The 27750-nt window shown below is 39.3% G+C and overlaps 2 protein-coding genes and 1 non-coding gene across 10 annotated transcripts in view; all 3 read right to left on the reverse strand.

Annotated features, from left to right (window-relative positions):
• Positions 1–19593, reverse strand: part of CHUK (component of inhibitor of nuclear factor kappa B kinase complex) — a 42512-nt gene extending 22919 nt beyond the window's left edge. For 4 of the 5 annotated variants that reach the window (XR_003421250.2, XR_003421249.2, XM_027062842.2 and 1 more), the window contains exons 1-11: positions 19409–19593; positions 12405–12499; positions 10011–10125; positions 9299–9368; positions 8027–8115; positions 6753–6842; positions 6475–6599; positions 6177–6284; positions 5468–5603; positions 1163–1357; positions 97–199 (exon numbers count right to left, since the gene is read on the reverse strand). Coding sequence is in view for 3 of the 5 variants with exons in the window: in XM_027062842.2 (XP_026918643.1) it covers positions 97–199; positions 1163–1357; positions 5468–5603; positions 6177–6284; positions 6475–6599; positions 6753–6842; positions 8027–8115; positions 9299–9368; positions 10011–10125; positions 12405–12499; positions 19409–19513 (1231 nt within the window). In the remaining 2 variants the exon portion in view is untranslated. The remainder of the gene's footprint in view (positions 1–96; positions 200–1162; positions 1358–5467; positions 5604–6176; positions 6285–6474; positions 6600–6752; positions 6843–8026; positions 8116–9298; positions 9369–10010; positions 10126–12404; positions 12500–19408) is intronic. The other variant, XM_053207629.1, reaches the window with a different exon arrangement.
• Positions 19594–21953: 2360 nt separating this feature from the next.
• CWF19L1 (CWF19 like cell cycle control factor 1) overlaps positions 21954–27750 on the reverse strand; it is a 32763-nt gene continuing 26966 nt past the window's right edge. For all 4 annotated transcript variants that reach the window (XM_027062845.2, XM_053206824.1, XM_053206823.1 and 1 more), the window contains 4 exons: positions 26759–26968; positions 25798–25917; positions 25273–25370; positions 21954–22389 (listed from right to left, as the gene is read on the reverse strand). In XM_027062845.2, the coding sequence (XP_026918646.1) occupies positions 22245–22389; positions 25273–25370; positions 25798–25917; positions 26759–26968 (573 nt within the window). In that variant the 3' untranslated portion in view covers positions 21954–22244. The remainder of the gene's footprint in view (positions 22390–25272; positions 25371–25797; positions 25918–26758; positions 26969–27750) is intronic.
• On the reverse strand, positions 26118–26265 carry LOC113600402 (small nucleolar RNA SNORA12). The gene has a single exon (XR_003421403.1). It is a non-coding gene; the product is annotated as a small nucleolar RNA SNORA12 (small nucleolar RNA).

Here is a 27750-nt window from a genome sequence, read left to right on the forward strand (position 1 = left end):
ACAGAAACACCAAAAGACCATTTCTACTAACCATATTGAGTCAAAATAATATTTCATGCTTAAACCTCACTCAGTAAATGGGCTATACATACTTACCAATGTAATTTACACAGTCAGATAAACTTCTGGAAGCAAATGGTCCTTCATATACAGTCTTACTTTTATCAAACAAATATACCATATAGCTATCACAGCCTCTCTGAAAAAGACACAATGAAAAAAAAATCCTTGAAAATCCTAGGTTCTCTAAGTACTTAAACATCACATTTCCTAATGTGAAATGCAAATGATTAAGGTCAATGTTTACTAGCATACCTCTTACAAATTTAAGATCTAGACTACTATTTAAGAAAAATGACTGTAGTATGGGCTAAGATGAAAAAGAATCACCAGACCCAAAAGTACAAAAGTAAAGTCTAACAACATATATCCACACAATGAATACTAGTCAGTAATCAAAAGGAATGAAGTTCTGATACATGCTAGGACATGGATGAACATCCAAAACATGATGCTAAGTGAAAGAAGTCAGACACAAGAGACTACAGACTGTATGATTTTGTTTATATGAAATGTTCAGAAAAGGCAAATTACAGAGATAGAAAGTAAATTAGCAGTTGCCTGATGTGAACAGAATGGAGATTAAGTGTTAGTGGACATGAAGAATATCATTGGGATGTAAATGTTTTGAAGCTGATTTATAGTAATGGCTGCACAATTATGTACATTTACTAAAAAAAAAATGTACACATGAAATGGGTAAATTACATGAAATACAGAATTTGCCTCAATAAAGTAAAACGACAAAAAACAATAAAAGAGTCACGAGCACAATATTTTACCATCCATCTATCCTCTGGCAGGATCTATGAGACTGCTGGTCTAATTTCAAGGTTCTAGGCTTCAAGTACAAAAGAGGGAAAAAAGAGGGGGGGAGAGAACTGGCACCAAAGAGAAAGTCATACAAAGTTCAAAACATATCTTGTTCACCTTGCAAAGCAATAAGAGTAAGGAGCAGAATAAAACTAAAGTAAGAATTATAAGGTGTGTACCATCACCTCCCCCAGGGGGATTCCAAGTATGTATCAGAAAAATGCAGGGCATTCAATCCCTCTATGCTAACAGACTTCTTATACTTCTAGGTATATTAGAATTCTCTTACAACTCCATCTAGAACACATTGAGAGGCTGGTTTCCGAGGATCCAGAGAAATTCCCGTCTCCGAAAGAAGCTCTTGAGAACCAGTACTTATTCCAGTTTCGCGCTCAATACGAGACTGCAGTGAGTGAAGACTTTCATCAGGTGGTAACAGAAAAGAAATTATCTTTGCAGAAGTCATATTTAGAATGTGTACTATCTGTATAAATAAGAAAAACAATGATTATTCATCATTTACTACATAAAAGATTCAGTGCTAGATACTAAAGGGAATATGAGCAAAAGGTATTATCTTTGCACTAAACAAGGCTTAATCATTTTCCAAAGTGAGGTCTCCTTCCATAATCACAAAATAACATTCTGAAAAATGAAGAGTAGAGTTTACTTTTCTGTAACAGATGTTAGTTCCAAAGAATAAAGCTTAGAAACTATAGGCATGTACAGAATCTAGAAATAAAAGCCCTAATTTAGAAAGGCAATATTTATTTATTCTCAGAAACCTATTATAGATCTGGAAGGAAATACTCCCATTTATGAAGTCCCTAATAGATGCCGACCACAGAGTTAAGTGTTTTCACATGACATCCTGTTGATTAGATCTTCTAATTTCCATTTAGGCAAAGAGAGAAACCAGAGCCCTGAGAAGTCTTTTGAAGACAACATGATTTTAAGTTCTCTTCCTTCTACTATCCTTAGATAAGCCATACAAAGTTAATACCTATGTTTCTCCAGTGCCTTATATTGACTCCACAGGATAATGGCCAAATAGAAGATATTAAGAAACACTAAGAGAACTAAAATACAAGTCAAATGCTATATGTACCAAAATAATGTAAAGTATTGTGCAGATTCCAAAGGAGTTTGCTTGGTGTGAGGAAAGGGATGCTTTCTAAAGGAGGCAATTATGAGCTATACTTTGGAAAGGATAGAAAATTAGAACAAGAAAAGATTGAAAGAAGAAAGGTTCTTCTAGGTAGAAAACAAGGTAGGCAGAGGAGTAGAAAGAGATGACCATAACCAAAGAATATAAACAACCCAGTTCAAACGTACCTAAAATGATGCCCCTTATAATAGGAGATAAGGCTACAAGGAGACCAAGGCAGATTCTGAACATCAATGTAAGGGTTTGGACTTTATTCAATAAGCAAAGAGGAACTATGGAAGGCTTTCTAACTTGAGAATCTGACAAGCTCAGAATTGTTAAAACATCCAAAGGATAAATCTGACAAAATAATTGGATATGTAATTGGAAGAGAAGGAACAGTCAGACAAGCCACCCCACCTAGGTAACTAAAAAGGTGATAGTACAAGAGGCATAGGAAAAGCTATAGGAGATTTAATGGAGCAAATGTGTTCAGTTTTTAATAAATTAAGTCTTGAGTGCCCGTGGGACCACCGAGGATAGTTATAGAGCAGTGATTAAACACTACAGAAAAGTCACAACTGAGGAAATAAATTTGGAAGTGATCCATATTCAGTTTATAGTTAAAGTTATACAACTAAAGAAATTACTAAAGAAAAGGAAGAAAAAGTAATATGGAAAAAGAAAAAAATTAGGAGAGAGAGACATTTATTTAGGGTATAGTTACACTTAGGGGCATAAAAGAGGAGGCAAAGAAGGAATAATTAAATACTTCTGTTTTACCATTACCTTCAGTGGCAAGTTCAGTATATTTTTTTCAACTTTCCTATATATTTAGAATTTTTCATAATATATAGTTAGAAAACCATGAAATCAGACTCTCTGAATTTTTTAAAAGAAAGAAGTATTCCAGTAACTGTTTTGATTTCTTTTCTTTTTTTTAAGTGAAAACCAAACACACATCATTCCTTCTTTGAACAATGTAACACCTTAGAAAATGTTCTCCAGTAGCAAACTATTTTTGCAGTACATGCTTCTGTGTTCATGGTATTCCCCTGCCTATCTTTCCCCCTGTTAATTCTCCTCTTACTTATCGTTTTTTTTTTTCTTTTGAGAGAGAATGCACAAGGTGGGTAAGGGGCAGAGGGTGAGAGAGAGAATCTCAAGCAGGCTCCATGTCCAGCATGGAGCCCAATGTGGGGCTTGATCCCACGACCCCAGGATCATGACCTAAGCTGAAATCAAGAGCCAGGTGTTCAACTGACTGAGCCATCCAGGCACCCCAATTAACCCTTACTTATCTTTCAAAATTCAGTCCTATTATCATGTCTAGGAAGTATCTCTGAATTAATTAATAGTATCCTACACATACCTTATCCTGTACAACCTCACAATAGTGAGCCTTTGAATAAGATATTACTGTACCTGGGCTATAAATAAAATACAATAAATAAATATTTGCCCAGATTCACAGATAGGTAAATAGTGGTTCTACAAACTGAAGTCTACAGACCAGAAGACATACAAAGAGGACTCTTTCCCTATGCTCTATAACAAGCAGATGCTCGCTCACAGACTCCACAGAGTGGAAATGATGCTATGATTACCATGACAAATCTGAAAAAAATCTGGGATAAAAGATAAAAATTTTCAGGGGCAACAAAGAACTAAAAGGTGTTATCAAATCCTGCTGGGCTAACACACTGAGGAATGATTCACTCCTTGGCACAACAAAAGAAAGCGAAATCAAGAAGGCAGGTAACTTTTCAGTGTTAGCCAAGAATGACATCAACAGAGCCCCAAGTTCCTATTTAATAAAGTATGCCAAGATTACAGTAAAACCTTACACATTATAATTTCTCATTTCAATTTTTCAAAAAATAAAATTTAGCCCCATGCCCAACTGGCCTCCTTCCACCTGCAGGATGGCCTTGATCGCTCACAGCCAAGCCCTCACCACAGATTCTGCCCCTTCATGTTTCCAATTTTAGAAACTCTGTCTAGTACTACTCAGTCAAATAGCTATGGAAAGACTGCATATGAGAATCATTTCGGGGTATACAGCATAATAGAGCCTCTCATTCCTATCAATGAATATTTACTGAGAACTGGTACATGCCCTGCTTTGTACAGAACACTGGGGTAGAGTGGTAGTAGGGTGAGCAAGTGTTAATAAAAGTAGTAAGAACCATCCCAGCATTAAAGAAGAAGATAACCTATATGGAGAGACATGAGTAGAAGATGGGAAACAATTAGAAAATATAGTAAATATGATTATATGACAAACTATGTGACAGAGATCAATCAGAGAAAAGGAGAGTCGAATATGTGCCAGTGTAGCTGAGGAGATACAGAGACAGAGATCATTCTGGGCAGAGGACAGCATCTATCAGAGCACAAAAATGGGTAATGTGCTTCATGGCATAAGGAGCAGTGACAAGTGAAGTAAAGGGTAAGAGGAGCAGGTCTGGGGCAAGCACTTGGTTGGATGGAATTGCATGAGCAAAGCTCCAAAAGCCAGGGAGATCAGTTTAGACTTGACTTGGCAGGCAAGAAGAAGAAATACGTTGGATTCTTAGACAGGAGAATAAAAAAGCATTTTCAGAAGATGAGATGGGAAGTTCATGCTGCATGGATTGTAGGATGGGGAGGAGGTATAGAGGCATGCAAGCCAGACAGGACATTTCCTCACCAAACCAAATCCCCCAACATTATACCTAAATGAACGAGATCCAATGGCACCAATACGAGGAAGGGGAAAATCCAAAAGATGTTTTTTAAGAGTAATCAACAAAGACCACTTAGAAGTAAAACTAAGGGGTGCCTGGGTGGCTCAGTCAGTTAAGCGTCTGACTTTGGCTCAGGTCATGATCTCACGGTTTGGGAGTTCAAGCCCCGCGTCAGCTGTGCTGACAGCTCAAAGCCTGGAGCCTGTTTCAGATTCTGTGACTCCATCGCTCTCTGCCCCTCCCCCACTTGTGCTCTGTCTCTAAGTCTCTGCCAAAAATAAATAAACATTAAAAAAAAAAAAAAAAAGAAGTAAAACTGAGAAGGGGCGCCTGGGTGGCTCAGTCGGTTAAGCGTCCGACTCTTGATTTCAGCTCAGGTCATGATCTCACAGTTCCTGAGTTTGACCTCCATGTTGGGCTCTGCACTGGCAACATGCAACCTGCTGGGGATTCTCTCTTTCCCTCTCTCTCTGTCCCTCCCCCGCTCATGTTCTCTTGCTCTTTCTCTCTCTAAAATAACTAAATAAACATTTTTTTAAAAAAAGAAGTAAAACTGAGAAGGCTTACTAAAGAAATAAAAGCAGATCAGCTCTAAGAATATCATTTTCTTTTCAAATAAGCATCAGGAAAAGATTACCAAAATATATTTATGCTTATTTCCAGATAAATTTGTTAACTTCAATGCAAGTCTTAGGAAGTAGACCACATTCAAACTAACCTTCAAATTCAGAATGTGATCCATTAATAGAAAACATCTTGGCTGCTTCAAAGTGAGATCAACAGGTCCTCCTCTTTGCTGAGGATCCCAATTCAGCATCAACTGAAGCCAGTTTTCCATGGGCTCTACTATTAAACTAGAAAGTATACAAAAAATAGGGTGAAAATCTTTATGTTCCAATTTTCCTTTAGTATTCTAAAAAAAGTAATTTTAGAGGTTTCCCATGTCCTTTCTCGTGACTCATCTGTGCCATTTTGTATCTTACTTTCAAGTAATTCATAAAATGACAAATTTTTTTTCCATAAAAAACAACCCCAAACCTACATATGTAAGTACTAGCAACTTCACTAGATGAGCCCAGTTCAATTTTCCAAGGAACCCATTTACTTCAGTATCCCAAAAGTCTTCTTAAAGCAGGAGTTCTTGTTTCCACTAGACCTGTGCCGTCCAATATGGTAGCCTCTAGTCACAAGTGGCTATTTGCACTTATACTTATGTTACTTAAAATGAAATAAAATTTAAAATTAAGTTCTTCTATCACACTACAACCTTTCAAGTGCTCTAGAGCCTCATTTGGCTATCACGGATATAAAACTTTCATCATCACAGAAAGTTCTACTGCACAATACTACTTGAAACAGACAACTCTACTGTTCCTTTATAACCCAAAGAACCAAGAGGTGAACTTCCTCAACTACAATATACTTACCTACAAAGGCTATTTGGTTGAGGTAAATGGCTACTAAACCGAACTTCTCCTGTCATCTCTTCACATGCAAATATACACTTTGGATCCTTCTTCTTAATCTTCTCATGCCTATAATACAAGTTACCTCATTGACAACCTGATTCTCACAAACATTCTAAGATTTTTTGCCATGTAGTTTTATTCAATTATGTATTTAAAAGGGAATTATACCATATAAAGAGGGATGGAAGAAAAAAAAGCATGTAACTTAAAATTTCCATTCCCATTAAGCACACCAAAGTCCTCTCCCATTTCTTACCAGGTAAATGGCTGCAGATGATGCAAAAAGGGCCTATATCCAGCAATACATTCAAACACCATGGTCCCAAAGCTCCAATAATCAACAGTAGCTGTATAAGGCTTGTTCTCAAAGAGCTCTGGGGCCTTAAAAAGGAAAAAAAAAAAAAAAAAAAAGCTTTAAGTGTCAATACTATAAGAGAAAAGCTACTTTATTTTTGACCTACTATATTCATGACCCTCAGAAATAAGAACATGAATCCTGTACACTTAAATTCAAAGAAACAATACATGTCTCACCAGATATTGCAGTGTTCCCACAAAAGACGTACACAGACTTCCTTGATCAACATCTTTGGCATATCCCAGATCAATTATTTTATGCATAATCTGCAATATAATAAGTATTAAATGACTGAGAAATTTGAAAGGGAAAGGCAACAGTGTCCTTATAAGGCTCTGGAGAGGGTGGTGAGAAAGAGCTTGGGCTCTGGAATATGACAAACATATTTCAAGCCTGAGCTCCACCACTTATGTGATCTTGATCAAGTTACTTAACTTCTCTCATTGTATTTAGTTTCCCAAATAATGGTATTACTAACAATCCTTACTTCACCAGAATTGTTATTAGGATTCAATGAAATAATAAAAAAAAGAAGAATTTAACACAGTGCCTGATACATGGTAAAAATTAAGTATAGACTGGCTATTAATTTTTATTTTGGTATATTGAAAATAAACTTGATCCATTAACCCACAAGGCAAAGGTAAGGATGACTTCCAAACTTGAAAAAGCATCATACCACTGAATGAGTAAAGACCTATCTAACTTCCAGAATATCCTGAAGTCTTTAGATACAAAGAAAGCAGAAATGGTTGGTTGCCAAGCATACACGAAAGACTCCTAAAAGAAGAAGCGCCAGTAAGATTTCATCACCTCCAACTGACCACCACGTATCATTCACTAAAGACCACACAATCCAATTCAAGGTTCAGACTCTTGGCTTTACATCTTTATTAGTATGGAACCTGGGTGCTAGCTGCAAAAAAACTATTCAAATTATTCTGATAAATACAAGTATTCCAGAAGTCAATTCACAATTTCTGGGTCTTCTCATGATGACCCATTTAAGAATCTGAAAAATCAAGGTTTTGAATTTTACTTAAATATAGAACTTAGGACTTTTGGGGGAAGAGAATGAATTTATTCTTTCTTAAGTAAGAAATGCAGTTAAGTAAACATATTTTTCCCCCTTAAAGTAAATCTAGGATGTATGTGTGGGTGCTGGATGTTCTATGTAAGGGATTAACAAATTATTTTTACTCACTATCTATTATCTCTACTAGATACTCTGTTAGAAAACAGAAGTGAGCAAGATAGGTGTTCTGTCTCTAATGAAGCCCCTGTGTTAGCAGAGGAGACAAACAACTAAACACAAAACCACAGTTCAGTGTTGTAAGGCCTGGGATAGAAAAAGTATAAAATGCTGTGGAAGGGCACAAACTTCAAACACTAATTACACCAAGGAGACTGTATTCAAATGGCATGTAATATTTCTTCAGGTTTCACCTACCTTTCCACCAACATCCTGAAGAACTATGTTTTCAGGTTTTAGATCACGATGTATGATTTTGTTTTCATGCAAATATCGGATCCCAGACCCTAAATAAAATTTAAAATGTATTTTGAGGTAACAGAAACACTGAATTAAAAATAAATTCATCTCAGGGAGCCTGGGTGGCTCAGTCGGTTAAGTGTCCAAGTCTTGATTTCAGTCAGGTCATGATCTCACAGTCATGAGATGGAGCCCCGCCTTGGGCTCCATGTTGGGTGTGGAGCCTGCTTAAGATTCTCTTTCCCCCTCCCTCTCCGTCTGCCTCTTCCCTACTCACGAGCGCGCGCTCTCTCTCTCTCTCTCTCTCAATAAATAAATAAATAGATAGATACATAAATAAACTCACATTTTGTACAGATCTGCTCTGACAATCAAACTTTTTGAAGTTTTTTTTTTTCTTTTTATTTAAGTAATCTCTACATCCAACATAGGGCTCAAATTCATGACTCTGAGATCAAGAGTCATATGTTCCTCTGACTGAGCCAGCCAGGCACCCATCTGATGTTCAAATTTACACAGACCATCATAACTATATGATTAATGATATTATAGCAGTTAAGATTCTCTCCGCAGAAAATCCAAGAACATTAAACAATACTGCAGAATTATATATATGTTCCTTTATGAGAATGAACATTAAAAAATGGAACAAGGAATTGAGAAAATCCTTATTGATCAATTGAGAAAATCCCTCTAGTTTTCCTTCCCACCTAAATCACCCTCTTCAACTAGACTTGGTCTCCATGACCTAGGAAAAGAGGCAAAATCAAAATATACAGGGAAACATATCCTTGGCTTCTGAGCTTATTCCATGGGCCTAAGTGCAGATAATTTTAGGGATTTTTCAGGAGTAATTCTGATTAAAAAGAAATTTCATCCTAAGAGTTGACTTGAAAACCTATGACCATGAGATGCAATGCCGTTGGTAAATAAAATTACTATGTTAAGCACATAGGAAGGGAGAGTAAAATTGAATAAGGTCATTGCACACTATTTTTTTTATCTGCAATTGGAACATCTATTAGTCAAAAATGGACTCCTAGCAAAAAACAAAAAATTAAATATCCTAGTTTTAGTATCAGCAGCAACAGTTAAATTTTTCTAATTTCTTATAGATTGTAAAAATGTAGGCTTTGTGCAGTACATCAAAGATTCTCCTTAATTCTCAATATGTAGAAACTTTTATAAACCAAATTAAATTATGATGGTATTTTCAAACTGATTACATACCTATATCACTCAGTAAAGAAAGTATCTGGCTTTCTTTAAGCCCACAGCAATTTTCTGGTTTGTTGAGTAGCTGAAGAAAAAAAAAAAGAAGTCTAAAAATGTATAATGTCAATATAGCTTGTCAGTAGTAGCAATACATTAATCACTACACTTTAATAGAATATTCAAATAAGAAGTGATAATTAAGAAAATATAAGAGGGGGAAAACTACCGAAACCATACTGAGGACTTTATGTTAAGACTTACATAAATAAAGATAAAGGAGGAAAGTCTCTGAAACTGAAAAAGGCTGGACAAAACCTCACATATATAAAAGTAGCCATAGGGCATATTTAAAATGAGATGAGAAAGATTTGCAATAGAAAAAACAACTTGTCTGTTTGTTTTTGAAAACAACTTCTTTATAAACACCTTAGACATTGATATTTTGGTCTAACACCATCAATCCAGTCCCATCCTGCAAACACCACCACCTACAAAAAGACACAAATGTTCCCAGTATAGGGCCATACAGTAAATACTTTAGGCTTTACAGGCCACACAGTCTCTGTCACAACTGCTCAACTCTGATGGTATAGTAAGAAAGCAGCCATAAGTACAGGTAACAGGACACAGTTTACTGACCTTATTCTAGATTATCATATTAAATATGATTCAAACATTGCTAAGGTTCATGATTTACTAACTCATCATCTTAAAACATCCACACTACCTTCCGGAGATCTCCGCCAGAACAGTATTCCATTGCTAGAAGAGGAACATCATTAATTAAAAAATTCAACTCCTCAGGTACATCACAGGCCTTTACAACGTTGGCATGGTTCAACCTAACAAGAAGGAGAAAATGTTAAAATTAAAAAATTTTTTCCAGGTGCGCCTGGGTGGCTCAGTCGGTTGAGCGTCCGACTTTGGCTCGGACCATGATCTCACGGTCCGTGGGTTCGAGCCCCGTGTCGGGCTCTGTGCTGACAGCTCAGAGCCTGGAGCCCATTTCGGATTCTGTGTCTCCCTCTCTCTCTGCCCCTCCCCTGTTCATACTCTGTCTCTCTCTGTCTCAAAAATAAAATAAAACGTTAAAAAAAAAAAATTAAAAAAAATTTTTTTTTTCCAATGAAAAGGGATCGGATTTGAAATGGTAGTTAATTGGGGGGCAGTGACGGGAAGAAAGGCTGGCATTATTTATAATAAATAACGCCATTACCCACTTTACATATATTAACTCATCTACTTACCAAAATAATCCTACTATAGGTAGATTTATTAATAGTCTCATCACACAGGAGAAAACTGAAGCACAAACTGGCTAAGTAATATAGGATCACACAGAAAGGAGGTGGTCAAGTAAGGATTCGAATCTGGTAGTATGGCTCCAAAGCCTGTATCATACTGGTTCTCTCATAATCACTTACAATGTCACGCTGGGGTGGATATTAAAATTATGGCATGTTTCCTTCTAGTTTCAATCTGTACATAAACACATTTTAAAATAAATGTTAAATCTCACTATATACTGTTTTCTAACACCTTTTTTTTAACTTAACAATATATCATCCCAGGTATTATCAGCATCATCAGCATCATCATCATGCAATGGATCTCAAAACTGGAATACATTAAAAGCTCCTAGGGACCTAGGGAAACAGACTTTCCATGTGTAGAGCCTGAGAATTTATATTGTTAGCAAAGTTTCCTGGTCATTCTGCCAGATAGCCAAGTTTGAGTGCCATTTCAGTGAACTGAGAAAAGACACTGGAGTCAGAGAGTACTTATTTCAAATCTAGACTTCATTAGCTACCAGTTGTATGACTCTATGAGCTTCAACCTCCTCATCTATAAAATCAGGATAATACCTAAACACACAGGGTATCTGTGACAAATGGAAGGATTATTTGTAAAGCACTTAACACACTACTTGTGCAGGTTTTAAACATGCCCACTTCTTCCTTTAAGAGCTTAATTCTTCTCCTTCCCTTGAGTGTAGGCTGTATGTACTTGGTGACTCATTTCTAACAAACAGAATGTTGTAGAAAAGATATTACTTCTGAGGAAAGATCATAAAAGATGTCTGCTTTCACCTTGCTCTCTCTCTCAGATCACTCACTTTGGGGAAAACTAGCTGCCATGTCATGAAAATATCCAAGCTTCACTACACAGAGCCCATATGATGAGCAACTGATACCTCTAGTCAACAGCCGTATAAATTAGCTTGGAAGTGGATACTCCAGCCCCACTCAAGCCTTTGGATGACTGCAGCTCCAGTCAACATTTTGGGATTTTTCAGGAGGGATGTTCTGAGAACCACTAAGCTAAGTCACTCACAAATTCCTAAACCACAGAAACTGTGAGACACTAAATGTTTGTCTTTTTTTTTTTTTTTTTAATTTATTTAAGTAATCTCTACACCCAATGTGGGGCTTGAACTCATGGCCCCAATATCATGAGTCACATGCTCTTCCAATGGAGCCAGTCAGGCACCCCTAAATGTCTGTCATTTTTTTTTAACTTTTAATGTGCCTCAATTTATATTTAAAAAAAAATTGTAATGCTTATGTTTGAGAGAGGGATACAGAGAGAGAGACAGAGTGCAAGCAGGGGAGTGGCAGAAAGAGACGGAGACACAGAATCTGAAGTAGGCTCCAGGCTCTGAGCTGTCAGCACAGAGCCTGATGTGGGGCTCAAACTCATGAACCACGAGATCATGACTAACTGAACCACCCAGGCACCCCAATGTTTGTCATTTTAAGCCACTAAGTTTTGGGGTAATTGTGTACAAAGCAATAGATACACTATTCAACAAAAGTAAAGAGAGCAGTAATTATATTTAACTAGAAAGTATAATAGATGAACACTGCCCAATATTCAAAACAAAAAGATTCTGCTCTCAGAGAACGGAGTCTGATAATATCTAGCTGACTTTTAAAACTAAACCTACTTAATCATAATGTGATGTTATTATTTGAAATAGAACACTATATATTTGATAAGAAAGAAAAAAAATATGTTCCCAAAAAGATCCTGAGAAGAATGTATTTCTACCCTCCTTCCCTATGATGACATCTGGCTAGGCTGCAGAACTAGGGAAATGTAAGTCATCAAATACACTTACTTCTTCATGATCTGGATTTCATGGCACCACCGTTCTCTGTTTTTGGTACTTAGTTCTACACGACATGACTTAATTGCTATTTTGACATCAAGTTCCTGCCAAAATAGAAAATCAACATAGAAAAATATATTAATTAGGTTCTTGTGCAGATTTGCTTGTCATCAAAGACATGCCAGTCTGGGGAAACAAAACTCTTTAGCTTTACTAATTAAACAGATTTATCCAAGGCGCTCTTGAGCCATGCTTTTGCTAGGTAAACACTGAGTCGATTAAACCAATGCTTTAAAACTGACCTTCACCTCAGCCTCCATAATATGAAAATCCACAGCAAACATCATACTCAATAGGAAAAAACTGAGAGCTTTTCCTCTAAGGTCAGGAACAAGACAAGGATGTCCATTCCCACCGCTTTTATTCAACACAGTCCTAGCCATAGTAATCAGACCACAAAAAGAAATGAAAGGCATCCAAATTAGCAAGGAAGAAGTAAAACTTTTACTATTTGCAGACGACATGATACTATACACAGGAAACCCTAAAGATGCCACAAAAAAAACCTACCATAACTAATAAATGAATTCAGTAAAGTCACAGGATATAAAATCAATATTCAGAAATCTGGTGCATCTCCATACACTAATAATTAAGCAGCAGAAAGAGAAATTAAGAAAACAATCACGTTTAGGGGCACCTGGGTAGCTCAGACGGTTAAGCGTCCATCTTCAGCTCAGGTCATGATCTCATGGTTCATGGGTTCGAGCCCCAAATTGGGCTCTGTGCTGACAGCTCAGAGCCTAGAGCCTGCTTCAGATTCTGTGTCTCCCTCTCTCTCTGTCCCTCCCCCACTCGTGCTCTACCTCTCTCTCAAAAATAAAAACATTAAAAAAAAATTTTTTAGAAAGAAAACAATCCTGTTTACAAATGCACCAAAAATAATAAAATACCTAGGAATAAACTTAACCAAAGAGGTGAAAGACCTGTACTCTGAAAACTATAAAACATTGATGAAAGAAATTAAAGACAACACAAAGAAATCAAAAGACATTCCATGCCCATGCACTGGAAAAACAAATATTGTTAAATTGTCTATACTACACAAAGAAATCTACAGACTTAATGCAATCCCTATCAAAATACCAACAGCATTTTCATAGAACTAGAACAATAATCCTAAAACTTGTATGGAACCACAAAAGACTTTGAATAGTCAAAGCAATCTTGAAAAATGAAAATAAAATTGGAGGTATCATGATTTCAGATTTCAAGTTATATTCAAAGCTGTAGTAACCAAAACAGAATGGTATTGGCACAAAAATAGATACATAGATACATACATAGATCAATGGAACAAGATCCCAGAAATAAACCCACGATTATATGCTCAATTAATCTACGACAAAGGAGGCAAGAATATGCATTGGGAAAAAGATAGTCTCTTCAACAAATGGTGTTAGGAAAACTGGACAGTTACAAAAGAATGAAACTGGACCACTTTCTTACACCCTAAACAAAAATAAATTCAAAATGGATTAGACATAAATGTGAGACCTGAAACCATAAAAATCCTGAAAGAGAACACAGGCAGTGCTTTCTCTGACATCAGCCACAGAAATATTTTTCTTGATATGTCTCCCGAGGAAAGGGAAATCAAAGAAAAAACTATTAGGACTGTATCAAAATTAAAAGCTTCTGCACAGCAAAGGAAACAACAAAACTAAAAGGTAACCTATTGAATGGGAGAAGATATTTGTAAGTGACATATCTGATAAATGGTTAGTATCCAAAACATGTAAAAACTGATATACTTGAACACACAAAAGACAAATAATGCAATTAAAAAATAAGCAGAGGAGCCCCCCCCCACCAAAAAATAAGCAGAAGACATGATTAGACAGTTCCCCAAAGAAGACACACAGATGGCCAATAGATATGTCAAAAGATGCTCAACATCACTCATCATCAGGGAAATGCAAATCAAAACTACAATGAGATATCATCTCACACCTGTCAGGATGGCTAAAATAAAAAACACAAGAAACAACAAGTATTGGCAAGGAGATGAAGAAAAACCCCGTGCACTGTTGGTGGGAATGCAAACTCGTGCAACCACTGTGGAAAATAGTATAGAGGTACCTCAAAAAGTCAACAGAACTACCCTACGAAGAAGTAATTCCACTACTGGGTATTTACCCCAAAAATACAAAAACACTAATTCAAAGGGATACAGGCACCCCTATGTTTACCACAGCATTATTTACAATAGCCAAATTATGGAAGCAGCTCAAATGTCCATCAACAGGTAAATGGATAAGGAAGATGTGGGATACAATGGAATATTAGTCATAAAAAAAGGAATGAAATCTGGCCATTTTCAACAACATGGATGGAGCTAGAGAATATAATGCTAAATAAAATGTCAGTCAGAGAAAGGCACATACCATATGATTTCACTCATATATGGAATTTAAGAAACAAAACAAGCAAAGAAAGACAAACCAAGAAACATACTCTCAACTATAGAGAACAAATTCATGGTTACTAGAAGGGGAGGTGGGTGGAGGGATGGGTGGAATAGATGATGGGGATTAAAGAGTACACATCATAATAAGCCCTGAATAATGTACAGAATTGTTGAATCACTATAATGTACACCTGAAACATAACACTGTATGTTAACTATACTGAAATTAAAATTAAAAACATAATAAAATTTTTTTTTAAAAAGACAGGAGAGAAAATCGTAACAGGTCAAATGCCCAAGAAGATCAGACAGACATATATATTTTTTCTCTCAGAGGAAAAAAAAGAAAAGTCCTCTTGTATTAACATATTTAGAGTTGAAGATTTTAATAAGAATTAAATGAACACTTCTTTATAGAGTGAACTCAAACCTCTTTCACTTTTTTCAGCGATTTAAGAAAAAGTCACACCTGTCACCAAGGTACTTAGGGAACTAACAATTTTTGTTTAGAAATACTCAGAAAAGTTACAAGTTATGAAAAGTGAGCCTCTGAGGTCTTAAGTTGGCTTGAAAAGAAAAAAAATCAATCAAATTTCAAACACATCAAAGCACACAAGCGAAGTGACTGAGGCTGATCCCATTACAGGTCTCTCTCTTTAGAACACTGTCTTCTATATACAGCTAGAAAATTACAAAGACTTGTCTCCCCAACAAACTCCTTTTTGGGCTTAGTCAAAATAGCTAACAAGGGCCCAGCCTTCAGCATAACTGGAATGAAAAGGATAATTCAGGGCTACCTGGCCTTACCAGCAAGAAATAGTTTTAATATGACCAAACCTAACAACAACAACAACAACTCCAAAATTTGTTCCTAATCTTTACATTTCAAATGACATTTAAAAAATACTAACAATGGTTATACTTCTGTTTCTATAACTATAAAATGAACCTAATAGCTCTTGCCTTGGCCTAGTCATTTAGCCAATTCTGACTGAAATTAAGTCCAACCTGATGCACATTACAGGGAACAGCCAGACTTCATCACATTCTGGCAACAGTAAAAATGCAGCCCAGGAATAGCAGTCAGGACCAAACAGGAGGAAAAAAATATAGTATATGGATGAGGAAGCAAGATATAGGTTGTATGGAATATTCTAAATGGGAGCAGAGGGATGGTGAGGGGAACAAGCTAGAGATAAAACAGTCCATGTACAGAGAAAGAAAAAAGGAATTAGGACACACTACAATCTAGCCTAACTACAGTCCTCACTCCCTTCAATCTTTCTTTTGTTTTGAGCAGGCACCTGGCTCTAGCTGGGTCCCATGTAAGCTTTTACCACCATGGCGACAATGCGGTACAACCATGAACAACATTAAGCCCTTAAAAATGGGAATATTCCAGAGACAGATAGTGGCGACTGCTGCATAACAATGCGAATGTACGTAATGCCACAGAACTGTACATTTAAAAATGGCAAAAATGGTAAATGTTATTTCTATTTTACCACAATAAAAAATTGGAAAATACAAAGTTAAATTAGTTTGTAAAATATTTCTCAGAGCTTTTAAGATGCTAATGTGGATTATGATTCTCCAAATGAAACAATAGTACATGCAGCATTTACCCAATGTATTTGACCACAGTATCCTTTTTTCTTTCTTTTTTTTTAAATTTTTTTTAAACGTTTATTTATTTTTGAGACAGAGAGAGACAGAGCATGAACAGGAGAGGGTCAGAGAGAGGGAGACACAGAATCCGAAACAGGCTCCAGGCTCTGAGCTGTCAGCACAGAGCCCGACGCGGGACTCGAACTCAAGGACAGCGAGATCATGACCTGAGCCGAAGTCGGCCGCCTAACCGACTGAGCCACCCGGGCGCCCCCACAGTATCCTTTTTTCAAAGCATTTCACAGGATTAGTTTTTCCAAATACACTTTGAGAAGTGCTACTCTCTTCCCTAGGAAGAATTCTTTGGTTATTTTTGTCATGTTTCCATATACCTTTATAAATAACTTTGTTATATAGGTTACCACATTGTACTTGAGTGTTTCTGTATTTGCCTCTCTCACTACACTTGAAATCTGCTTAAGGGCAGCAAATACTACTTTTGTTGACCTGGGTACCATCAGCACCCAGCATAATAATCAGATAAATAAACCATCTCATATCCTTTTCTCTTCCTCATTGTGATTTAAGTGATGTAAATAAAATACGGAGATGTGGCTTCTACTAAAACCCAAGGATCTTGAAATTTGTTATGGGCCAATTCTAAGTCTGGCTTGGAAAAGTAATGATGCTGTTAGCGCAGAGTATTTCTTCTCTTTTCACTATAGGCCCAGGCATCAAATGTCCCAGTTTGGGAGAAGGGCCAGTCTAGACACGTGGAAAGTTCCTGAGAGATTTCTAAGATTCTAGAAGAACCCAAATCTCTTCCATTTAGAAAGTAATGAATTCTAGGGCACCTGGGTGGCTCAGTTGGTTAAGCGTCCGACTCTTGGTTTCAGCTCAGGTCATGATCTCACGGTTCGTGAGTTCAAGCTCCATGTCGGGCTCTGTGCTGGGAGCATAGAGACTGCTTGGGATCCTCTCTATCTCCCTTTCTCTCTGCCCCTCCCCTGCTTGCTCTTGTGCTCGCGCTCTCTCTCTCTCAAAATAAATAAATAAACTTAAAAAAAAGTAATGAATTCCATAGAGACAGAAAGTAGAAAGGTGATTGCTAGGTGGCAGGGGAAGGAGGAAATGGGGAGGTATTGTTTAATGGGTACAGAGTTTCAGTTTGGTAAGATGAAAAAGTTCTGGAAATGGACGGTGGCGATGGTTGCACACCAATGTGAATGTACTTAATGCCACTGAACTGTACACTGAAAATAGCTAAAAACGGTAAATTTTACATTATATACTTTACCACAACTTTGTTAAAAAAGTGATGTGTTGATCTATCCCCAGTCAAGGACCAAGAAAAGCAGTCACAAAAGCATGCTAATAAGCATGTATTTTTTCTTTTCTTATGACCAGGCTTAGATAACAAGGCCACAGGCAACATTCCACTGGAAGTACTTGGCTCCCCCTTCTCTCTTGGAGTGCCTTATGTCTTCTCTCATAGTGAAAATTATTCAATTTACTGCTTATCTTGCTGTCAAAGTGCTTAATGCCTTAGTCCTTCACCTCCCATTCTCCCTCACTCCAAGATTGCCTCCTATGCTCAATCTAGAAAGCTGCTTCACAAAACTTCCTCAGTTCTATCAGTGACATTTGCCACTGTGCCCCACAAGCATGTCTATTCCTCCCAGATACTCCCATCTCCCCCCCTACTCCTTAAGACAGCAAATCTTGAATTCAAGTCTCTCTTCACAGGCCGATTGCAAACATTTTAATAATATTTTCATTGCTCATCCTGTCCCATGTTTTTCACTCAGATTTACCTTTTACAAACAAACACTTCCAGGAACACCACTTTTATCTGGACATTTCCTTTTTTAAGGTCCATTAATAATGGTTACGATGATGATAACAGTAACAACACAGCAACAGCAGGAGCTAACATTTGAGGGCTTATCTTAGGCCAGGTTCTGTACTTAGTTTTACAAACATTATCTTATTTAACTCTCAAACAGACCCATGATGTATATAATTATTATAACCATTTTACAGATGACAAAACAAAGGCTATCCTGCAAGGATTATTAGTCAAGGGTCTATATCTCTAAAAGATTTATACGTTATTCAGAAGAGCATGACCCTCCTCAAAGGGCAATGCGTTAGGTGGTGGGGATGTGCAATTGCTCATTTTTCTGGGGAAAGGGTTCATAGCTTTTATAGGTATGTCGAAAGATGCATAGCTCAAACATGATTATTAACTGCTGCTACAATGGTTAAACATTTACAACTAAATCAAAGCAAAATTCTTGAGTCTGATGTTAGCTGTCTTCCACCCACTAGAGCACCTCACACCCAATCTACTTCCTTCCCTTAGGAAGCCATGATCATTTCACCAGCTGATCCTCACACTGTTCCCTACCCAGAAGGCATCCCCAAATCTGAAGCCTACCCGATGCTTCCAAAAGCTTAACTGGGGACCCACCATGAAACCTCCCTTGTCTACTCCAAACCCCTACAGATATCAAGTAGCCTCCAAGCACACGCATGAACACACACATTCCAACAGACAGCCCCCTTCCTCACCCATTCGTGCTCACAATACAAAGCCTTATGTGCATCTGCCTCGCACACCCCGACACTCTACATTCAGAGACACACATACGCACCGTCACACCCGGTAAACAATTTCTCACATCTTGACATCCATACCAAAAGTTCCCCCTCAGAGCTCTATCTCACACACACTGACCCGGGACCTCAGATACAACCTCGGACTCAGTCACCAGACTCGCAAGCACAGTATCACACACTCACTCACACAGGCTCACCGGACCACAATGCTGTCCAAAGGCTCACCGACAATCCCTCATGTACTGAGTGTCACTGTGTTCCAAAGACGCTCTGACAAACACCCACCGCCGCTCCCTCTCGCGCCCCACCTCACCCGATGCTGGTACAGGCAGACATTCCCGAAGCCGCCGGTGCCCAGCCGCTCGCGCATCTCCCAGGGCCCGCCCGCACCCGGCCGCAGCCCTGGGGGCCGCTCCATGGGGCGGGAGGGCAAGCGACCTCAGGTTCCGCCGCTGTTCCGAGGCCGGTTCCGGGCCGCCGAGGCTCGCGCGTCTCTCTTCTCGCGAGAAGTATGCGTCACTTCCGGTAACGGCCACAGGAAAAGCTCTACCCCGGCTTCTCCCGGAGGCGGGCCAGCTAGCGACCAGAGAGGCAGTGTGGGAGGTCGGCTTCAGTCCGTTAAGCCCTCTGGGCATTTTCCTGGCTGAGAGAACCCACTTGTTATACGAGTCTTCAAAACCATAAGCTGTCCAATCCTTTCAAGTCATTTTCTAAATTTCCCATCGTCTCCACCCCGTGTACATTTTACCTTTCTTCAAACCTCTGCCATCTATCCTCCAACCACCACCCGCTGAACTGGCGTTGGCAAAAACCACCAATGATTCAAATGTTGCGGAATCCGAAAAACTAGAAAGAATCCTGCACTAGTAGGCCCACTGATGCATTAAGTTTTATAGTCCTTTTATTTTGTAATGACTGATCATCTGCCATAGACCAGTCAGGCTCAGCCCTTTGCACTAAAGACAAGGATGTGAGGCTGTTGTGGAGTAAAGAATGTAACTCCTGATTTCGGGAGCTTTCCCCTAAATTCCTCACAGCACTTGCAGTCAAGCAGCCTTCCATTTATGGGTTTGCCAGCGCGGTAGCTGCTCATTGCGGGATTGTTTTTGATGTGTGATGCAGGGCTTCAGAGGCAAGCTTCAGGAATGCTGCTGGTGCAACAAGAAGTGCTTCCCAGTGGTGGATAGCTGTAGCATAGAAGAACCAGCTTTCCATCTTCACTGAGTCGGTCATATGCCTCAGCCTCACAGAACTTGGGGATCTAGTCGGTCACTCCAAGTATAACAATCAGGGTGGAGTCCAGTTCTCTGAAGAGAACTGTTATCAGTTGCGTTAGGTGGTCATTTGAACCCCTTTGAGATCATGTGCGCTTGGACCATGGTTTGCACAGCCCCACGTGTGGCGATCTCAGTACTTAAACTCCAATTAACATTTTGTGACCCACAATTGTGTCACAGCAGATGTCAGTCATATCCTGAGATGCATATAGGTGGATACAGCATGTACACCACACCAATGTTGCTGGCTGCTCTGAAAGCATTGAATTGGCTCTGGCAGAGTACATGCGTCTACTGATTCAGAATCCCTGAATAGTGCAACCCGAATGTCAAGCACTGCATGGCACAAACCATGTCATGCTGTTTACGTGTGGTGGCAGATTCTGGGGGCCCACATGTACTTAGTTGCCATGGAGCTGGAGTATCAGATGTGGAAGTGATGGCAAATGGTACCTCCCAAACATGGAGTTGGGCAGACTGCACAGATAATTGTAGTACCAATTGCCCCTAACAGCGTAAAGCCCTTTGTCTGCTAGGTGTACTGCAAGCTGGCATGGGAGTGTGTCTGATCTCCACTGGTGGGGCCGAATTCTTGGAACACTCGCTTGGAAAAGCTAGGGAGGGATGCTGAGGACCTGAGGATACTGATGAGCGGCTGACCCTAACGTAGCCATATTTGCAGGAACCAGGTTGTTTCTCATAGTTCACTCTTTGAACATCCCCATTCTCAGGGATGCTGCATAGCTTGTTTTTAAATCCTGGGATGGTTAGCATCAGGCTTCATGATCTTCCAACTCTCAGAGTCTGTTTTTTCATGTGTAAAATGGAGGTAACAATACTTACCTCAGAGACATTTTCTGAGGATTAACACTGTCTGGGCCATAAATGTCCCAATATAAAGGAACAATTATCTTTCTTTGGGCTTCCAAGATATAGCATTCCCCTGTGATCTTTCCCTCTCTCTTCTCCATGTACTTGTGGATCACTCTATTTCCAAGGACCCCTTAAACATGGATATGTTTTAGGAGTCGTCTTCATCTTAGGACTGTATTCACCCTTATTTTCATCATTGTCATCATTTCAGCTACGGCCTATACCCTGATGATCCCCAAGCACTATCACCAACCCAGGTCTCCATGCATTTAGATCTGCCTGACAACATACTACGACTCAACACATCCAAAGAAGCAGAACTTCTTTTCTTAAAATCTGTCCCTTCTCTTCCCAATTAGACTGTAAACTCTGGGATAACAGGGACCATGTTGGGACATGACCATACTCCTGGAGCCTAGAAAAATGCCTGGCACATAGGAGTTCAGTATTTGCTAAAGGGCTGAAAGAGCTCTTTTATATCAATAAGATGAATGTTTTAAGACAAAAATGGCAAAGGCTTTGGGTCCTTCTTCACCCTTGACTGTTCAGGGAGAAGCCACCTGTTAGATCCCGGGATAACAGCTGGCCTAAAGCCCCAGACCGTATTACACACACATACACACACACACACACACACACACACACACACACACACACACACCCCTTCATCTCAGTGGTATAGGTAATATGAACATAAGATGATTCCCATCGTGGAAAAGCATTTGGATTTTATTTGATAGTTTAAATGGTTTTGAAAATGCTGATTAACACAAGCTGTACTTGGAGCAGGAAGACAGACATGCTTATTTTAACACAGGATTTTCATCCTAGAAATATTTTCAAAAAAATATTCAATCTTAGGCCTCTTGCTGCAGGTAGGTTCCATGGGAATGCACAAAAAAGAGGCAGAGAAACAGTCCCCATGGGAGACTGTAAGTTCTTTTAAAAACAGGCTACTACTACTTCCTGTCAAGTTCATAAAGTGCCTTTTCCCTTTGCTTAGTCATCCAGAGTAAAGTCAAAAGGCTCAAAGTCTTTCCGGAAGCGGCGAGCCAGCATCTCCTCCTCTTCCTTGCTGACCTGACATTGCCTCCAGTCAGACTTGTCAGGAATATTAAGGATGGCTTCGCTGGCCAGTACCTCCCTGCAGAAATAAGTAAAAATGGACAGTATTAGCCAGAAGCCCTCCTCTCTCTATTTCTCTCCAGCTAGAGAGCTCCTCAGCATTACCCAAAGAAGGTATGCAAATTCTTCTTTGTTCAGACCATTTTCTCTTGCCCTGAGCGCCATCCCTGCTATTCTATCAAAATAATACTCATTTTAAGTGACCAGCTCAGGTCCTACCTCCTTCCTAAACCTTCAAATCCTATTTATTTCTCTCTCTCTCTTCAACAATTTGGAACTACATTATTCGTACTTAGAGTAGCAATACTGACACAGTACAAAGAAGACAGGCCCTGGTGTCAGAAACATCAGAGGCTTAATTCCATTCCTAGCTCAACCACTTGCTGTCTCTGACTCGAATGGATTACTTCATTGCTGAGTCTTGATTTCCTCACCTATGAAATGCACAATAGAGTTTTGTGAGGTATGGAGATAACACAATCCAGGCACCAAACAAGTTATGGATATATCTTGTCTTAAACTCTAGTTTTGTCATCCCAATTAGAACATGAGTTTGCTGAGGGCATGGTGCAGATCAGGCCTAGTATCCTATCTCACTGACTTTCTGCCTCTCCTAGAGGACTCAGGCATACATAGGCACAACAGCACAGGCTCAATGTCAACAACAACTTATCTTGGCTCTCAAGGCTAAGGAATAACTACATACTAACACCTACACTCACATACAGGCTACCTTCTAATTGTCACTGCTCTACGTTTTTATTTATTTTTACTCATTTTGATATATTAGAAATAACTCTATTTGGGGCACCTGGCTAGTCTAGTTCAGTCGGTAGAGTGTATGATACTTGGTCTCAGGGTTGTGAGTTTGAGCCCCACACTGGATGTAGAGATTACTTAAAATAATAAAATCTGTTTTTTAAAAACGTAATTCAGTAGATATGATTTTTTAAATTGTTTATTTATTTTTGAGAGGGAGAGAGAGTGTGAGTGGGGAAGAGGCAGAGAGAGAGGGAGACAGGATCCGAAGTGGCCTCTGTGCCGACAGCAGAGAGCCTGACAGAGGGCTCGAACTCATGAACCATGAGACCATGACCTGCGCTGAAATCAAGAATCGGATGCTTAATCAACTGAGTCACCCAGGTGCCCCCCCCCGCCCAACAAATAAAATCTTTAGGGGCATCTGAGTGGCTTAGTCAAGTGTCCACCTTTGGCTCAGGAGAGCCAAAATAAATCACGAGTTTTCTAAAAGTTACAGGATCTGTGCTCAAGTTCTAGGTCCCTAGGCAAGCTTGAGCCTACTTTTCACCTATAAAATGAAGACAGAACCACCTCTCTTATACAGCGGGGAGAAAAATGTCTTTTCAAGTACTTTGTTAACTATAAAATGTTATATAACTGTATACTGGTATTTTGAAAAATAGTCAATGTTGAAAATACAACAAACTAACATGAGCACAAAATCATTCAGAGAATCTCTCTTGCGGGCTTACGTGCCAGTGTGTATCTGCAATTATGTGCCTATGGCATCAGTGTCCACATCTGCATCTGTTGCTAAGGCAACAACAAAAGACAATGTCAGATGTTTGAAGTCCCTAAACATACCTACTCTCACTTATCAGTATCTTTTTGAAAATGTAGATAACTGTATTTCCTGGACTTACCCAATGGTAGCAGTCTCTTGGAGGCTTCCCAAGTTAGTCCAAGAAGGGTTCAAAGTTGACTCAAAGCTCAATTCTTTTTTTTTTAAGAGAGAGAGAGTGGTGGAGGAGCAGAGGGAGAGAGCCTCAAGCAGGTTCCGCACCCAGCAAAGAACCCTACACAGGGCTCGATCTCATGACCATGAGATCATGTCTTGGGCCCAAATCAACAGTCAGACATTTAACCAACTGAGCCACGCAGGCACCCTAAAGCTCAGTTTGAACTAGGGAAGGAAACAACTACACATCAGACAATAGCATCACATAATCTGTTCTGCACATCTTTTTGCTTCTCCATACTCTATCTTCACGTTTTTTGCTCTCCATACTCTATTCTTTCTAGCCAGCAACTTTCTGTCTTCTGTCAGCCTAGCTGATGCCACTCCCTACATGGCTTCACAGTCATGTTCTGTCTGATATGAGGAACATAAATGAAGCCTCATCTAGGCCTTAGGACACTACAGAATAAGGAGGTTAAAATCTCATGTTTAGGAGATCAACGTACCTGGGTTCGAACCTACCGTATGTGCTCAGGGGCAAGCTACCTAATCCCTCTAGAGCCATATTGTCCACTTACAGGAATCACTAGCCAGATATAGCAATTTAAATTTTAATCCTAATTAAAATCAAGTTAAAAATTTAGTTCCTCAGTAGCCACATGTGGCTAGTGATTACTGTATAGGACAGTACACATATAAAGCATTTCCATCATGGCAAGTTCTACGGATACAGCTCTAGAACCTCATTTTCCATTTTGGTAAAGTGGGATGACAGTACCTGTCTTACAGAATTGGGAAGATTAAATGAGGAAATGCGTGTAAAGCTCTTGGCACAGTACATATGCTCAATTAATGGTAGCACTTCAGTCCTTTGGGCTAGAAGGCCCACACCCCGACATTTGCCCTCTAAATCTCTCAGGCTCAGTGTCAACCTTTTCTTAAAGCCTTTCACAAAATAGAAATAACTCTCCCTTTTCTGAATTTCTAAAGTTCACTGTTCCTCAGAACTTTGTTACGGTACTTTTCACATTCTGCACTACATTACTGCCACGTAAGCAAATATGTGACTTGCCCTAAGTCAAGGTTCCTTGGGGCAAGGATTGTTTCCTATTTGGCTTTTTATTCAACTGTCTATGCAGCCCACTAATCTGTTCATAATAGATCTCGGGAAAATACATTTAAAATAAAGAAAAGTATACAAACCTTCCAAACTGCAAAGGAAAATTCTTTTTAATTCTATGGAAAAGCTTCTCTCCTGTGTCAAGTTCAACATAAAAATATGCTGCTCCTGGCTGTGCAATCTAGAGTGAACAGAGTTGTATGAGCACATATCATAGTACTTTAAAAATGTGAAACCTAGCTCATCTCTTTTAAGCTTTAATTTGGCAACAAATTCAGTCCAGAAGTCCAAGAAAAAGGATGTGAACAGTACAGACCCCAAGGTACTTAGTGGAACAGAGTTTTGCAAAGATATTACAAAGATCCTCCCAGTGGAACTTCGAAGTTCCTGCCTTAGGAAAGATCTAATTTTTTGCTCTTCCCAGGAATGACTAAGGCATTGCTTTAATGCCATCCTCATCACCAGTCTAATCAGCATCCCATGCCCCAGGTCCAAACTGTCTACCTGCCTATTGAACATTTTTGGAATGCCTTGATAGTACCTCAGGCTCGACATATCAGAAACCACATTTTTACCACTCCCGGAACGTCCTTCCCCTCCTGTTTTACCTGCTTGATGTCAGAGTGTTCTGGGATTTCCAACAGTTCTATCTGTTGTTGCTCTGCCTGGGTAACGAAAGCATCTTTAATGTCATCAGTAGTGCAGCGGCTGAGTGGCACAGGAATGACCTGAGGTGGGGGGGTGAGGCGGGTAGATAGGAGAAACTCTTTGTACAGGTCCCAGAGAAGAAGTGCCTCCTGCACAGTCCCCGAGAAGTAGCAAATCCATCACAGGGGTGGACAAATGCCCCTCAGCAGAGATTTTCCTCAAGCCAGCCAGGCTTGTGTCAGCCTGTCTGTAAGGACTTAAACTTATGAGATAGCTTGCCACATGTGGGAGCCAATCCCTGATGCAGGAAAGGCTAGAGAGAGATCTCTCTGTCATCAAGCCCTTGCCAGCTCCTCTATAATATATGTGGCAGCGTCAGGCCCATTTGAAAATTTAACAAATGTGCCAGAAAGAAAACCACCACAACCACAAACGAATTATCCATAAACAGTCTCCAAATTTCTGAGCTGATAGCCCCATCAAAGCTCTGGGACTATTTCGCACCTTTAAGACTTCACTTATGCTGGGCCTCACACAAATACCTACTCTGTTCCAACTGTACCTAACAAGGCCCAAATGTTTCCTGAAGTCTTCCTCAACTATCCCTTCCTTTTCTAAACAAAGCACTTACTAACTGTGTTGGCCCACTCATACGGACCATGCACTTCCCTGTGGAATCTCTGGATTTATTACCAGAGACTCTTTAACCTTTTAAATGAACACTATTCAAATATTAATATGAAAATTTGTAGTAGGTATTTTCAATATTAAACATTTAAATATTAAAATTTTAAGTATTTCATTTCAGATTGGAATCCTGTATTTAAATATTCAATAATAAATAATAGATGTCATTTAAATATTTGTCAACATCCATGTCCTCATAGGGTCCTTCCAAGTCCCTGGGTGGAGACCACCTACCTGTAGCTGGAGGTGATGGCTCTTATAATTTCTCTCAAACAGAACACACCGTTTCCCTCGACTCTTAAAGAACCGCCTCAGTGTCACCTTGTACTTCTCCACCTCTTCCACCACCTCAGCTGAAAGCTCCACCACTGACTGGTAGTGCCCAATGGGTAGGATGAGGACGTGGTCATCAGATAAGCCTCCTTTGGCCAGGGCAAGGTAGCACTAAAGAGAAAGCACACAGAATCAAGTTACCAATGCCACAGGTACGATTCTTCAGGGAGAAAAGCCTATACAAAGAGTGAGCATGAGGGTGTGGAAAAAGTGTTGAGAGGCTATTAACAGAAACTCTCTGACAATAAAAACCTGCTTTTAGAAGTTATAACAAGAACCTGGTGACGAAGAAGATTAGATGTAACAAATCTCTATCCAGCTATCAAATGAACTGGGAGCAAATGAATGGCACACAAATGGGCTTTTGGCTTCAAAACCCCCAAAACTTAAGGAGACCAGAACAACAAATAGTCGGCTTCCCAGGCTCCAAACTGGAAAACAATTTTTCAGTTATTATGGCCTTCAACCACAGAAAGACACCACTTCATTTCAAAATGACCACTTTCCCTATGCTAACATCGAATCCCACACCCCACTCCTAAATACACCCTCTGGGCTCACAAAAAAAGCTAAGATGTCATGATTAGCATCCAGTGTCCCTACAGCCTTAAGCTGCTGCCTAACCTCTATAAAATTAAAGCAAACATATAACCTAATGGGGTGGAAGGAAGAAGCAGAAACCTCAAACTCGGACATATCCAAAGAGGTAGAAAACCATGGTTCCCAACAGTGGATGTCAGCAGCTAAACAGCAACTAAAACTATCTCTGTCAAAACCAAACATGCAAGACTTCTCCACACTTAGACACTCTCTGAAAGGAAAACATTATGAGTAGAGAAATGGCCAGTGAATATCAATGCAGGTGAATGTACTAGAGCTTTAGAAAAAGCAAT

Source organism: Acinonyx jubatus, chromosome D2 (assembly GCF_027475565.1).
Source record: "Acinonyx jubatus isolate Ajub_Pintada_27869175 chromosome D2, VMU_Ajub_asm_v1.0, whole genome shotgun sequence".
In the NCBI taxonomy this organism is placed as follows: Eukaryota; Metazoa; Chordata; class Mammalia; order Carnivora; family Felidae; genus Acinonyx; species Acinonyx jubatus.